This window comes from Chiloscyllium punctatum, chromosome 39 (assembly GCF_047496795.1).
Source record: "Chiloscyllium punctatum isolate Juve2018m chromosome 39, sChiPun1.3, whole genome shotgun sequence".
NCBI classification, from domain to species: domain Eukaryota; kingdom Metazoa; phylum Chordata; class Chondrichthyes; order Orectolobiformes; family Hemiscylliidae; genus Chiloscyllium; species Chiloscyllium punctatum.
The window spans coordinates 62,686,614-62,700,237 of NC_092777.1; the positions used below are offsets into that span (position 1 = coordinate 62,686,614).

At 47.0% G+C, this 13,624-nt stretch overlaps 1 protein-coding gene across 6 annotated transcripts in view; it reads left to right on the top strand.

Moving 5' to 3' along the window:
* Positions 1-13,624, top strand: part of rhbdl3 (rhomboid, veinlet-like 3 (Drosophila)) — a 65,589-nt gene that overhangs the window by 41,094 nt on the left and 10,871 nt on the right. For 5 of the 6 annotated variants that reach the window (XM_072558915.1, XM_072558919.1, XM_072558914.1 and 2 more), the window contains 4 exons: positions 1,458-1,616; positions 6,539-6,763; positions 9,446-9,594; positions 10,297-10,409. In XM_072558915.1, coding sequence (XP_072415016.1) covers positions 1,458-1,616; positions 6,539-6,763; positions 9,446-9,594; positions 10,297-10,409 — 646 coding nt within the window. The remainder of the gene's footprint in view (positions 1-1,457; positions 1,617-6,538; positions 6,764-9,445; positions 9,595-10,296; positions 10,410-13,624) is intronic. The other variant, XM_072558918.1, reaches the window with a different exon arrangement.

Sequence of the window (13,624 nt, forward strand, 5' to 3'; positions counted from 1 at the left end):
AATGGCTCGCTCTGCCAGGTTGGAGGGGCGATTGACTCTGGGAAAGGCTGGCAGTGTGGAAATGGAGCAGCATCCCACAGTCAGCCAGACCTGGGACCTGACTTGCCAAATACCACATTGCTGAATCAGGTGAATGAATGGAATTATCCAGCCCGCAGAAAACACAGGAGCTGTGACTCCCACAGAAAGTAAGCCCCTGTTCACTTTCTGCACCCACCCCACCCCCATCCACCTTATTCACAATATACTGAGGTCAGCACTTCCTTCAATATTCATCTCGATTCCTTGCCTCAGCCACAAGGGGACACCGATAGCTAATCTGTCCGGAGGCATCTTTCACAAACAAGGACAGATTTCATTAAACTTGGAGCGAAGACCAGAGAGAGAGAGAGTGCCTGCAGCCTCAGAGTGTGGAAGGTTCAAGGAGTAGTATTAACAGTGTCTCTCCTACTCTGTTATAGCTCTGGGATCATTAGAGACGGTGACGTTTTCATGGGATAGTGACCAACCTCATTTTTATTCCCAGCTGAAGATGTTCTCTCTCTCTCTCTCTTTCAGCGGCCTAATTGCTGAATCCCTCTTTCTTCCCACATGATGAAGCTCCCACCTCACTGGGGTCTCATGTTGGAGGGAGCAAACGGATAGACCATGAAGTTGAGTTAAGGGAAAAGGTCAACCTCCTATCGAATAGCAGAAGAGGCATGAGGGGTTACCTGGGTCCGCCTTTGCTCTCCCAACCAGGTTGTACTCTCTGCCTGTCTTCACCTACCCCACCCCTCCCCCATCTGCAGCTCCCCCTTACACCCACCCCCAGTCCTGAAGAAGGGTTACACCCGAAACGCTGTCTTCTCCACCTCCTGATGCTGCCTGGCTTGCTGTGTTATTCCAGCTTCCTGCCGGTCTACCCTGGATTCCAGCATTTGCAGATTATTTTTGTCTCTAATCCCCTTGATCAGACTCTAGCATTCAATATAATCATGATGGAACTGATCCTAATCTCAAACCCATAATCCTACCTCGAACTGATACTGACAATCCTCAATACCAGCCATTCCCACAGGAATTCCCACAGGTCATCATTCCTGACCCTTACTATTCCCGATACCTGTCACCCCACAGACCATTCCAGAACATGAGCATTCTCTGTATTTATGTTGAAGTCAAAATTCCTCTTGGTCCTAAAATAAAACAAAGAACTGAGGATGATGAAGATTTAAAACAAACAATAACAGAAAGTGCTGAACCTTCTTCTGAACATTGACTGTTTCCCTCCCCACAGCTACAGACAGACATGCTGGGCCCTCGCAGCCATTTCTGTTTCCATCTTGGTCCCAGCTGCTGTGTTGTTCCTCTGGGCCTGAGGGTGGCCAGTGGGTTTCATTGGTTTTCTGCGTGCCTTGGTGGGAGCTCTGTTGTGCTTTTTGTGTTACACTCTGTCTTTCTCATCTTTCTGACAGTTCGACCCTACAAACACAGGCTACATTAGCACTGAAAAGTTCCGGAACCTTCTGCAGGCCCACGGCTCAGAGCTCGAGCCGCATAAACTGGAGGTGCTTCTGGCTTTGGCAGACAACAATTCTGAGGGAAAGGTCTGCTACCAGGACTTTGTAAACCTGGTGAGTGAACAGTGGGAGCAAATATACTGATGTAAAGTGGAGAATGCTCAGCCAGAATTCCTGGAAATGAAAACCGCCACCTTCACTTAATCATCCCACATGTTGTCCATGACCACACTCCCCTCTTCCCCTCCATATTCCCTCAAGCTGGAGTAGCATACGTTTAATATTTTTCAGGTGAGGTTCTCCGAGACGTTTCCAGAATAAGTATTGCCAGAATGTTGGCGAAGTCTTGACCAAGTTTTCCAGAGGGTCTCCTGATGTGTTTCAGGATCCTGTTCCCTCAATCCAGCAGCAGTGACTCAGAATGGTGAGGATCCAAGTCAGTAACATCAACACTGTTTATTCCCCAAACCCCTGGGCACCATTAGCAGAGGGAGCTAACAATCACAATGCCCAACAGTTTCTGGCAGACATTACTAGTGAAAATCAGCTGGTTAACAATCTTCTGGGCACCATTCCTGGCACTAACCTCAACTCCTTTGCCAAGGTGCTGCCTGACACTAAACCCTGATTAAATCAGTGTGTTGACTGAAGATGTAGTCACCTCAGATGCTGAATGCCCTGCTGGAAATTACCCCCTGCACTTCCAAGGATAGGACTGGAACTCAGATTGCAGTGGTCAGGGAGATTAAAAAGATTAAAAAGAACATTCTTCTTTGAAAAAGAGGAAAGCTAAAAGAGAGATGGAAGAGATCTTTAATGTGATAAATGGATTGGATTGGATATACAGAATGGGGTTCCAATTTTTAGAAAATCCAGAATTTGGGGTCATTGATTCAGGATGGTTACTAATAGCAGGGGAATAAGCAGAAATGTTTTAATTTGAGAGATTGTTTTACAATGTGGAGTGCATTACCATAGGAATTGATTGAAGTGAACGGTATGCTTTCTAATAGAAACTGGTCAGGTAAGGGAAAAGGGTTCGTCACAGGTTGAAAGATGGAGACAAGGAAACTGGTTCAGGAAGTAACTCAAACAGAGTATAAATTATGCATAAAAAGTCAAGAAATCTAATGGAATGCCAGCCTTTATATCCAGAGGATTGAAGTATAGGGATGCAGAGGTTATGCTGCAGTTATACGCAACCATGATTAGACCCCACAGGGAGTACAGTGGGCAGATCTGGGCACCGTACCTTAGGAAGGGTAGATTTGCCTTGGAGGGAGTGCAACATAGGTTTACAAGAATGATACCTGGACTTCAAGGGTTAGAACAAGAACAAAGAACAACACAGCACAGGAACTGGCCCTTCAGCCCGCCAAGCCTGTGCTGACACATTTTACCTCAGATTATGAGGAGAGATTGTGCAAATTAGGCCTGTTTTCTCTAGAATTTACAAGGTGAAGGGGTGATCTGATTGAAGTCTCCAAGATCGTAACAGGAGAAGACAGGGTCAATAAAAATAAACTATTTCCACTGGTTAGGGATTCTAGAACTAAGGGGCATAGTCTGAAAATTAGGTAAAAACAATAACTGCAGATGCTGGAAAGCAAATACTGGATTAGTGGTGCTGGAAGAGCACAGCAGTTCAGGCAGCATCCAATGAGCAGCGAAATCAACGTTTCGGGCAAAAGCCCTTCATCAGAGAATTAGGGCCAGACCACTCAGGAGAGATGTTCGGAAGCACTTCCACACACACTGGGTGAGAGAGGTTTGGAACTCTTTTCCGCAGTGGATGCAGAATCAGTTGTTAATTTTAAATCTGAGATGGATCATTTTTGATAAGCAAAGGTATTAAGGGAAATGCGCCAATGGCAGGCAGATGGAGTTAAGCCATAGATTAGGCATTATCACATTGACGGGCAGAACAAGCTTGAGGGGTTGAATGGCCTACTCTTGTTCCTATGTTCCTGTGAACTCCAGAACAGAATAGTTGGACTAATACCCCATTTCTGTGTTGTACATTCAATGTAATATTGTGTAACTCTCTGAACTCCTTGATTAGATTCCAGTCTACCTCATTCCTGATATCTATTATTCTGTCTCTCAACTCCTAAAACTCCCAGTTCAATTCTAGTCTGTATCTCACTGCCCCAGCTTCAGTTGTGTTTTATATAAAGCACTGTACAATTGATGATCAGGAGTTTTTTCGGTGCAGAATATTCCGCAGTTTTTAACAGCAGAATATTTTGTTCACAGACAGTCCCCACTAATTGATCAATTCCATGTCACATTTCACGTTAACAGCGTCTGGTTTCTGTCCTGAGGGGATAGTGATGGTGCAGAGTATGACATCAGGTCAGATGATACTTTCTAGCTGATCTCCGGGAATCTGAACTGGCCACATGAAAACAAAACCTATGAATCTTAGAGATTTCCCAATGAGCCAAAACATGGAGCAGGAAGAGAGGAATTTATAGGTTAGCATCTAAAACTAGCTGCTGGGTGAGGGCACTGACATGCTCCAAATGGTAAAGATAGGCTGGGGGGGGGGAAGGGCCTTATCCCTGAATGTAACCACAGCTTGGAAGAGAAGCTGTCCCACACCATTCCCCCAGGATAAGGAACTGCTTCCAGGGGCAATACAGAATGAGCTGCCAGAGGAGATGGTAGAGGCTAGTACAATTACAGCATTTAAAATGCATCAGGATGGGTATATGAATAGGAAGGGTTTAGAGGGATGTGGGCTAAGTGCTAGCAAATGAGATTAGGTCAGATTGAGATATCTGGTCAGCACAGATGAGTTGGACCGAAGGGTCTGTTTCCATGCTGAATATCTCTATGACTCTACTTAGCTGAAAGGCCATTTCACCCTATTCTACAGACACTGATTACAGCTGAAGATGCAGTCTGATAACCCAATCACAGACTATTACTTATTCACTTAGTTCCCCGCTGCTGCTTCCTGCCCTCAATTGCTATCACTTTATGAAGAGGCAGCCTGGGCTGATGCAGGACTGAAGCCACTGACAGGTCAGGCTGGAAAGGAAATCAGGTTTCCTTACTGGAAAGGCATGAAGAAATCTCCAGGATTCTTATAACAATCCAATAGCTTCAATGAGAGCAGCCCTTTTAAAATGGATTGTTTGCAGATGACACCAAAACTGGAGATGTAGTGTACAAAGTTAAAAATCACACAACACCAGGTTATAGTCCAACAGGTTTAATTGGAAGCACACTAGGGAGATGTAGTGGGCAGCGAAGACGGTTAGCTCAGAGTACAACGGGATCTTGATCAGATGGGCCAATGGGCTGAGAAGCGGCAGATGGAGTTTAATTTAGAAAAATGCGAGGTGCTGCATTTTGGAAAGGCAAATCAGGGCAGGACTTAAACACTTAATGGTAAGGTCCTGGGAAGTGTTGCTGAACAAAAAGACCTTGGAGTGCAGGTTCATAGTTCCTTGAAAGTGGAGTCTCAGGTAGATAGGATAGTGAAGAAAGCATTTAGTATGCATTCCTTTATTGGTCAGTGCATTGAGTATAGGAGTTGGGAGGTCATGTTGCAGCTGTACAGGACATTGGTTAGGCCACTGTTGGAATATTGCGTGCAATTCTGGTCTCCTTCCTATCAGAAAGATGTTGTGAAACTTGAAAGGGTTCAGAAAAGATTTACAAGGATGTTGCCAAGGTTTGGATGGTGTTAGCTACAGGGAGAGGCTGAATAGCCTGGGGCTGTTTTCTCTGCAGCATCAAAGGCTGAGGGGTGACCTTATAGAGGTTTACAAAATTATGAGGGGCATGGATAGGATAAATAGACAAAGTCTTTTCCCTGGCGTTGGGGAGTCCAGAACTAGAGGACATAGGTTTAGGGCGAGAGGGGAAGGATTTAAAAGAGAATTAAGGGGCAACTTTTTCATGCAGAGGGTGGTACGTGTATGGAATGAGCTGCCAGAGGAAGTGGTAGAGGCTGGTACAATTACAATATTTAAATGGCATCTGGATGGGTATATGAATAGGAAGGGTTTAGAGGGATATGGGCCAAGTGCTGGCAGGTGGGATGAGATTAGGTTAGGATATCTTGTCAGCATGGACAAGTTGGACCGAAGGGTCTGTTTCTATGCTGTACATCTCTATGACTCTATAATTCTCCAAATTCCAGAAATTCAGTGTTAAAGAAATCAGTCCCTAGTTTTCAGCCAATGATCCAGGAATAGAAGAGAGTAATTAAAACTGTGAACAACACTCAGCAATCAAACAGCCTGCACCTCTTACAGTTCTCCACAACACCACATTCTCATTTCACAGCTGGGTGATGGAACTAACAGTGTGAATCAGATGGGGAAAGGCTCCAGTGAATTTTATGTGAAATGGTCAGATTGATGAGAGCCTTTAATTGACATTTCCCCAGCTGGGAGCGTGTTTTTATCATGGGTGAGGAGCGGTTATTCAGAAGATTGTCAGGCTGTGGTTCAGTGTTATTTCGCTTGTCTCTGGGTTAGAAGGTCATGGCCACAAGTCCCACTCCAAAGTAGAGAATCCAGGCTGACACTTATACTGAGGAACAGCTGCACTGTCAGAGTAGCTGCTGTTTGGATGAGGCATTAAAGTGATGTCTGATCTGCTCTTTCAGGTCTAATAAATCCCTTGTCCATTAATTGATACCGGGCTGAGGGGTACTGCACAGTATCTTGGACAGTATTTGATCACTTAACCGACAGCACAGAATATCTGCTTCTCATCACACTACTTTTTCTGGGGGTTTGCTCTGTGCTAATTCACTATCACATTTCTGACAGTATAATAGTTACAACACTTCGGAAACTATTACATTAACTGTAAAATACTTTATCTAATGGCATGTATTAGATTCTGAATAGATGGATTGACTGACCAGTGATAGGGGTGAGGGAATGTTGCCTCAGCAATGGGCCAACAGGTAAACACTTCCCATTTTCAGGGTGTGACAACCTTGTTTGGGTCTATCCAATGGCTTAAAAATTAATTTCCCACTCTGCATGTGGGCTTTTTGTTTCAATCAGATGAGCAATAAACGGTCTAACAGCTTCCGTCGTGCTATCCATTTGGGAAATCGCCATCTCCGGGCCAATTCGCTCCTCGAAGAAACCGGCCTCACGATATCCCAGCGATTTATCCGACACATCGCGTATGAGACCCTGCCCAGGGGACTGGACCGCAAGTGGTACTATGACAGCTACACGTGTTGCCCCCCACCCTGGTTTATGATCACTGTTACCCTTCTGGAGGTCAGTAGTCAATGCTTCAAGAAATCAGTGACAGCCTTTTAACCACATATCATTACCACTTTTAAGACCACCAGTATTCACGTTCATAGCACTGTGTCTCAGACTCCACTCAAACCTGCTGAATCTCTCATCGATGCCTTTGTTATCTCCAGACTCAACTATTCCAATTATCCAGGGCCAACTTCTCATCTTGCACTCTCTGCCAACTTGGACTCATCTAAATCTTTGATGCCCCATATTCATACTCAGACAATGTCCTGTTCACCCATTACCCCTTTGCTCACTGACCTACATGGGCTCCCAGTCCAGCAATGCTTTGGATTTTAAATTATTATCCTTGTCATCAAATCCTTTAGTAGCTTCTCTCCATCCTTTTCTCCAGCGATTTCTGTTTTGGTTCATTAATGCCGTTTAGGGAGGAAATCTGCTGTCCTTACCTGATCTGACCTACACGTGACCCCATACCCACAGCAACGTGGTTGACTCTTGACAGGCCTAGTGAGCTATTCAACTGTATTAAACCAGAAGAAAGTCTAATAAAAGGCATGAAACCGGATGGGCTGCCCTACATCTGCCTGGGCACCTGAAAAGACAAAGTCAAACACAGTCCTGTGAACCTGCAAAGTCCTCCTTATTAACATCATGGACAATGTCCCAGAGGACACCATCATCCCTAGGTATGTCTTGCCCCACAGCAGGGCTGGTACAGTGGTATGTCACATAATAGTAATGAGAGGGTTGCCTTGGAAGTTCTCAATATTGACCGTGATATGGCATCAGTTCAAACATGCAAGGAAACCATTTGACATTTGCCTCCTACAGCACACCCCCTGCGCTGATGAAACAGTACTCCTCCATGCTGAAGCCCACTTGGAGGAAACACTGAGGGTGGCAAGGGCTCAGAATGCATTCGGGGGTGGGGACACTTCACTGGGTCTGTGGCAGGTGGTAATGGAATCAACGAGAGGCTAAAACATGCTTGACCTTTTCCTCACCAATTTGCCTGTTGCAGATGCATTTTTCAGTATCTGTTAAAATGACCACCGCACTGTCCTTGTGGAGACAACTTCCCATTTTCACACTGAGGATACCCTGCATTGTGTTGTGTGGCACTACCACTGTGCTAAATGGGACAAGCAGATATAGCAACTCAAGTCTGGGCATTCGTGTAGCTCTGTGAGCTGTCAACAGGTGAACTGTATCAGTTATAAACTTCATGGTCTGATTAGATTACTTACAGCGTGGAAACAGGCCCTTCAAAGCGCAACCCACCCATACCCCTACATCTACCCCTTACCTAACACTACGGGCAATTTAGCATGGCCAATTCACCTGACCTGCACATCTTTGGAGTGTGGGAGGAAACCGGAGCACCCGGAGGAAACCCACACAGACACTGGGAGAACGTGCAAACTCCACACAGACAGTCGCCTGAGACGGGAATTGAACCCAGGTCTCTGGCGCTGTGAGGCAGCAGTGCTAACCACTGTGCCACCGTGCCGCCCGATATATTCCAGACTCCACCATTACCACCAAGCCAGGGGATCAACCCTAATAATTCAATGGAATGTGCAGGGGGTATGTCAGGAGCAGCACCAGACATAGCTAAGAAAGAGGTGTCAACCCAGTGAAAATAGAACACAGGGTGACTTACGTGCCAAACAGCAACAGCAGCAAGTGGTAGATAGAGCTTAGTAATCCCACAACCAGCCGATCAGAACCAAGCTCTACAGCCCTGTCACATCCAGTCATGAATGGTGATGGACAACTCACTGGAGGTAGAGTAGGGTCCACAAATATCTCCATCCTCAATACCAGGGAGGCCCACCCCATCAGTGCAATAGACAAGATAGAAGCCTTTGGAAGCAATTGCAATTTCTGCATCCAGTATTGAGTGCAGTTCCAACAATACTCAAAAAAACTCAACATCAAAGCAGTCGAGAGTGCAGGAAAAGCACAACAAGTCAGACAGCATCTGAGAAGCAGGAGAATCAATGTTTCAGCCATAAGCCCTTCATCGAATTCTCCCGTCGATTCTCCTGCTCCTTGGATGCTGTGCTTTTCCAGCATCATACTCTCAACTCTGATCTCCAGTATCTGCAGTCCTCACTCTGCAGCCCATTTTACCCATTTGATTGGTATTCCTGCCACCACCTTCAATATGCACTCCCTCTCCCACCAGTGCACAGTGCAGGCAGTACAATTGGCAAATATCTCACCACAAAGACAGCTCCTTCCAAACATGTGACCTCTACCATCTAGAAGGACAAGGGTAGCAGATACATGGGAACACCATTCCCTGAAAGTTCCCCTTCAAGCTAATTACTGTCCTGATTTGGAAACATATTGCCGTTCCTCCAGTATCTCTGGATCAAAATCCTGCAATTCCCTCCCTAATTGCATAGTGGGAGGTCATGGGCACAAATCCCACCCAGAGACTTGAGCAGAGAATCCAGGCTATGATTTGTAATGAGGGAGTGCCACACTGTTGGAGGTGTTGCTCTTTAGATGAGACACCACATGGAGTGCAGTGGTCAAGAAGGCCACCAACTTCTTGAGGGCAAATCAGGATGGGCACTAAACTTGGCCAAACCAGCAATGCCCCATGTGAAAATTTTTTTTAAAAAGCAAAGTATGAGCAGAGAGTAGTGCAATGTGTCTGATCTGCTCTGTATTCAACAGATTGCCGTTTTCATCTATTACGGGCTGGTCCTGGAGAAATGGGTGCTCCAGATCACACACCCTTCATATTTGAACAATCCACTGGTCTACCAGCCACAGCGCCGCAGGCAAATCTGGCGCTACCTCAGTTACATCTTCATGCATGTTGGGTGAGTAGCTGGTATAGACTGTCTGCTTTTCTCAACATCTGTGTACCCCTTGTGCTGTGAATGCAGGGATCAGAATCATTGCACTGGTAGCTACAGCACAAAGGGAGGCCAATCCTCCAGTCCTGGCTCTTTGAAACGGTTATCCAATACATCGCCTTCCCCCTCCTTTTTTCCACACAACTTGAGAAATACTTCCTTTTCAAATATTTATCCATTTCCTTTTTGAATGTTGCTATTGCTTTCAGGCGGTGTATCTTGCAGTGTATCTTCACCACAACCTTTGTTTTTTGCCAATTATTTCCACTCTGTGTTAATCTAGTTACCAACCACCTCCATCCAGTGAAATCAGTTATTTCCTCATTTACTTGACCAAAAGCCCTCAATAGCGAGTACCTTGATTAAATTTTCCCATAAAGTCCGTGCTGTATTGAAAACAATTCCAGCTTCACATTACTGAAGTCATTCTTCAGAATCACCATTCCGATACATTCCCTCACAGATTTGTTAGATAATATCCTTGTGAAGTGGTTTAGGATGTTTTACAATGCTAACGGTCCTGGATAGATGCAAGCAATGGTGGGGGTTGGGGAGGTCTCGCTTGCATCTGGTGGAATTGGTTCAGTTCCTCATCACCATATGAAGAGGCAAGGCCTCCGATGAAGACAGCAATGAGACTGTGACTGTGCAAGTTCTTTATTCCAGAGTTGAGCATCTGGGCTTCAATGTGGTGTTGCAGCTGCTGGTCGGAGTTCCTCTCGAAATGGTGCATGGCGCTCTCCGTATTAGCTTCATCTACCTCGCTGGTGTACTTGCAGGTAATGGTCTAAGGAAAGCCACATCCCAGGATCACGCCAGGGTGTTGAAAGTGTTTGATGACTTGTCCCTAATGTTGGTCCCCATTTCAAAGTGGCTGTCTTTGAGGTCTATCGAGTTTATGTTTAATTTGTGTGCACAGCAGATTCCCACAATTAGCAAAAGATAACATTTTAAAACCCCCTTTGATGGTGTAGTATTGCTGAAAAAGATACATTTTGTTGAAGATTGCGCTCATCAGAACAATTTGCAAGAATACCAAGGAAAACTACATTTTATACTGTATGGGAATGCTGATAGGTTTGCAATTGGACTCTAGTCGTGGTGTTGCTAGGCAGAATGTGTCAGTTAGGTGATTACTGAGAGTTAACTGGCAATTTGAATGAGGTTTGGATTGGCCAAAGCATTGCTCTGAGATATTTACGACAAAGTGGTTGTCGCCTGGGACTGTGGTGGGGCATCAGCTGTAGCAGTGTGGGGCCCAGAGCAAGGATTCCTGGCAGCAGTAGGCTCAGAGCAATGACCTGACTCTTGGCCGCAGTGGGCTGTCTATTGCAGTGGTTCAGTGCCTGGAGCGGGGACTCCTCGCTGTAGTGGCGGCAACGCAGGGACTCCTGGCTATGGCAGTGCCCAGAGCAGGCTCTCCTAAATACGATAGGCCCAAAGCGACAACTTTTGACTACGGTAGACCCAGAGCGGGACTCCTGGCTTCACTAGGCCTGGAGTGAGGACTCTTGGCTGCTGTATGCCCGGAGCAAGGACTCCTGGCTGCACTATGCCCAGAGTAAGGACTCCTGGCTGCTATATGCCCGGAGCGAGGACTCCTGGCTGCGGTAGGCCCAGAGCAGGGGCTCTTGGCTGCACTAGGCCTGGAACAAGGACTCCTGGCTGCACTAGGCCCAGAGTGAGGACTCCTGGCTGCACTAACCCCAAAATGAGGACTCCTGGCTGCTCTCGGCCTGGAGCGAGGACTCCTGGCTGCTCTAGGCCTGGAGCGAGGACTCCTGGCTGCACTAGGCCTAGAGTGAGGACTCCTGGCTGCTCTAGGCCCAGAGCGAGGACTCCTGGCTGATCTAGGCCCGGAGCGAGGACTCCTGGCTGCTCTAGGCCTGGAGCAAGGACTCCTGGCTTCTCTAGGCCCAAAATGAGGACTTCTAGCTGCTCTAGGCCCAGAGTGAGGACTCCTGGCTGCTCTAGGCCCGGAGCGAGGACTCCTGGCTGCTCTAGGCGCGGAGGGAGGACTCCTGGCTGCTCTAGGCCCGAAGCGAGGACTTCTAGCTGCTCTAGGCCGGGAGTGAGGACTCCAGACTGCTCTAGGCCTGGAGCGAGGACTCCTGGTTGCTCTAGGCCCGGAGCGAGGATTCCTAGCTGCTCTAGGCCCGGAGCGAGGACTCCTGGCTGCTCTAGGCCCGGAGCAAGGACTCCTGGCTGCACTAGGCCCAGAGTGAACACTCCTGGCTGCACTAACCCCAGAATGAGGACTCCTGGCTGCTCTCAGCCTGGAGCGAGGACTCCTGGCTGCTCTCGGCCTGGAGCGAGGACTCCTGGCTGCTCTAGGCCCGGAGCGAGGACTCCTGGCTGCTCTAGGCCCGGAGCGAGGACTCCTGGCTGCTCTAGGCCTGGAGCAAGGACTCCTGGCTTCTCTAGGCCCAAAGTGAGGACTTCTAGCTGCTCTAGGCCCAGAGTGAGGACTCCTGGCTGCTCTAGGCCCGGAGCGAGGACTCCTGGCTGCTCTAGGCCCGAAGCAAGGACTTCTAGCTGCTCTAGGCTGGGAGTGAGGACTCCTGGCTGCTCTAGGCCTGGAGCGAGGACTCCTGGTTGCTCTAGGCCCGGAGCGAGGACTCCTAGCTGCTCTAGGCCCGGAGCGAGGACTCCTGGCTGCTCTAGGCCTGGAGCGAGGACTCCTGGCTGCTCTAGGCCCGGAGCGAGGACTCCTGGCTGCTGTAGGCCCAGAGCGAGGACTCCTGGCTGCTCTAGGTCCAGAACAGGAATTCTTGGCTACAGTAGGGCCAGGGTGAGGACTCATAGCTGTAGCAGCAGCAGTAGCAGAGTCAGGATCTCCTGGGGCATCTCCTCAGTACTGTCGTTGCTGTACCCACAGCAGGGTTTTCCTGAGGCCTGGAACACCTTGCAGAGACCTTGCCGAAGCCTTGGAGCTTGAGACCCAACTTGAACAGAAAATGAACTCTATTTAAATAATGTCTTTTTTTTTGGAACTTGAAATGGTGCCGGATTGTGGTGACTAAACACTTTTCACAGGATCTTCCTAGATAAATGTGACAATAAAGTCATTTATTTATTCATCCATTTTGTTGAGTTAAAACAGGTGTAATGCATGTTATTCCTGACAGTGAAGAACAGGACCCAGTGTCCTTCTAGTGCACGCAACTGGTATTCTTGCCATAAATGAGTCCATTACAACTGACGGTCTGGACATTTATTCACTTTAACTGGAAAAGGGTGGGGGGGTGGTTCAATCAATCCAACTAACAAAGGACACAGGAATCAATTTAATCGTTGAAGAGAGTGCTGATCGTTTTTACCCATGGAGAGATAATCTGTTAAACTAAGGCAGAAAGAAGTAGTTGGTCTAACCAGTGGAAGAATGCAACTTGTTCCCAGATAAGAACTAAAAATCTAAAACTCGCAGAGTAAAGGAAGGAATAAGTATTTGATTTCGATGCTGTTGTGAGAGCTCCATGTTTTTTCTGGAACTTGTGCTGACTGTGACTCAGCCAAAGCGAGTTGTGATTGCAAACAGCTGGTTGGAAGATGTGAGTTAGGAGAAAAAGGATAAAGAAAAACAATTTAAAATCAAGGACAATGTGCAGGGTTTTGTTTTTGTTGTGGGTTCAATGCTCTGCCTCTGCTTTAAGTCCATGACTCTCTTGAACCAGGGACTGATCCTCTGTCAGAGAAAAAAAAACAGGGAACCCAGAACCAAGCTGTTGGTTTGATTCAAAACATCATCGAATAAAATGATTTTTTTCTTTCCCAGCTATGTGGTATTGAGCCATCTTGACTTAAAAGTTGCTAAAATTAATGAGTGAGTCCGTGGCAATTTAACTGATCTCAGTTAACTTGGTGGAAATTTGCAGCAAATCTGTTTAAGTATAAATTGTGACCAGGGTTTAATTTAGGTTAGTTTACTTTAATCTTAAAGCCTCACAGCGCCAGAGACCCGGGTTCAATTCCCGCCTCAGGCGACTCTCTGTGT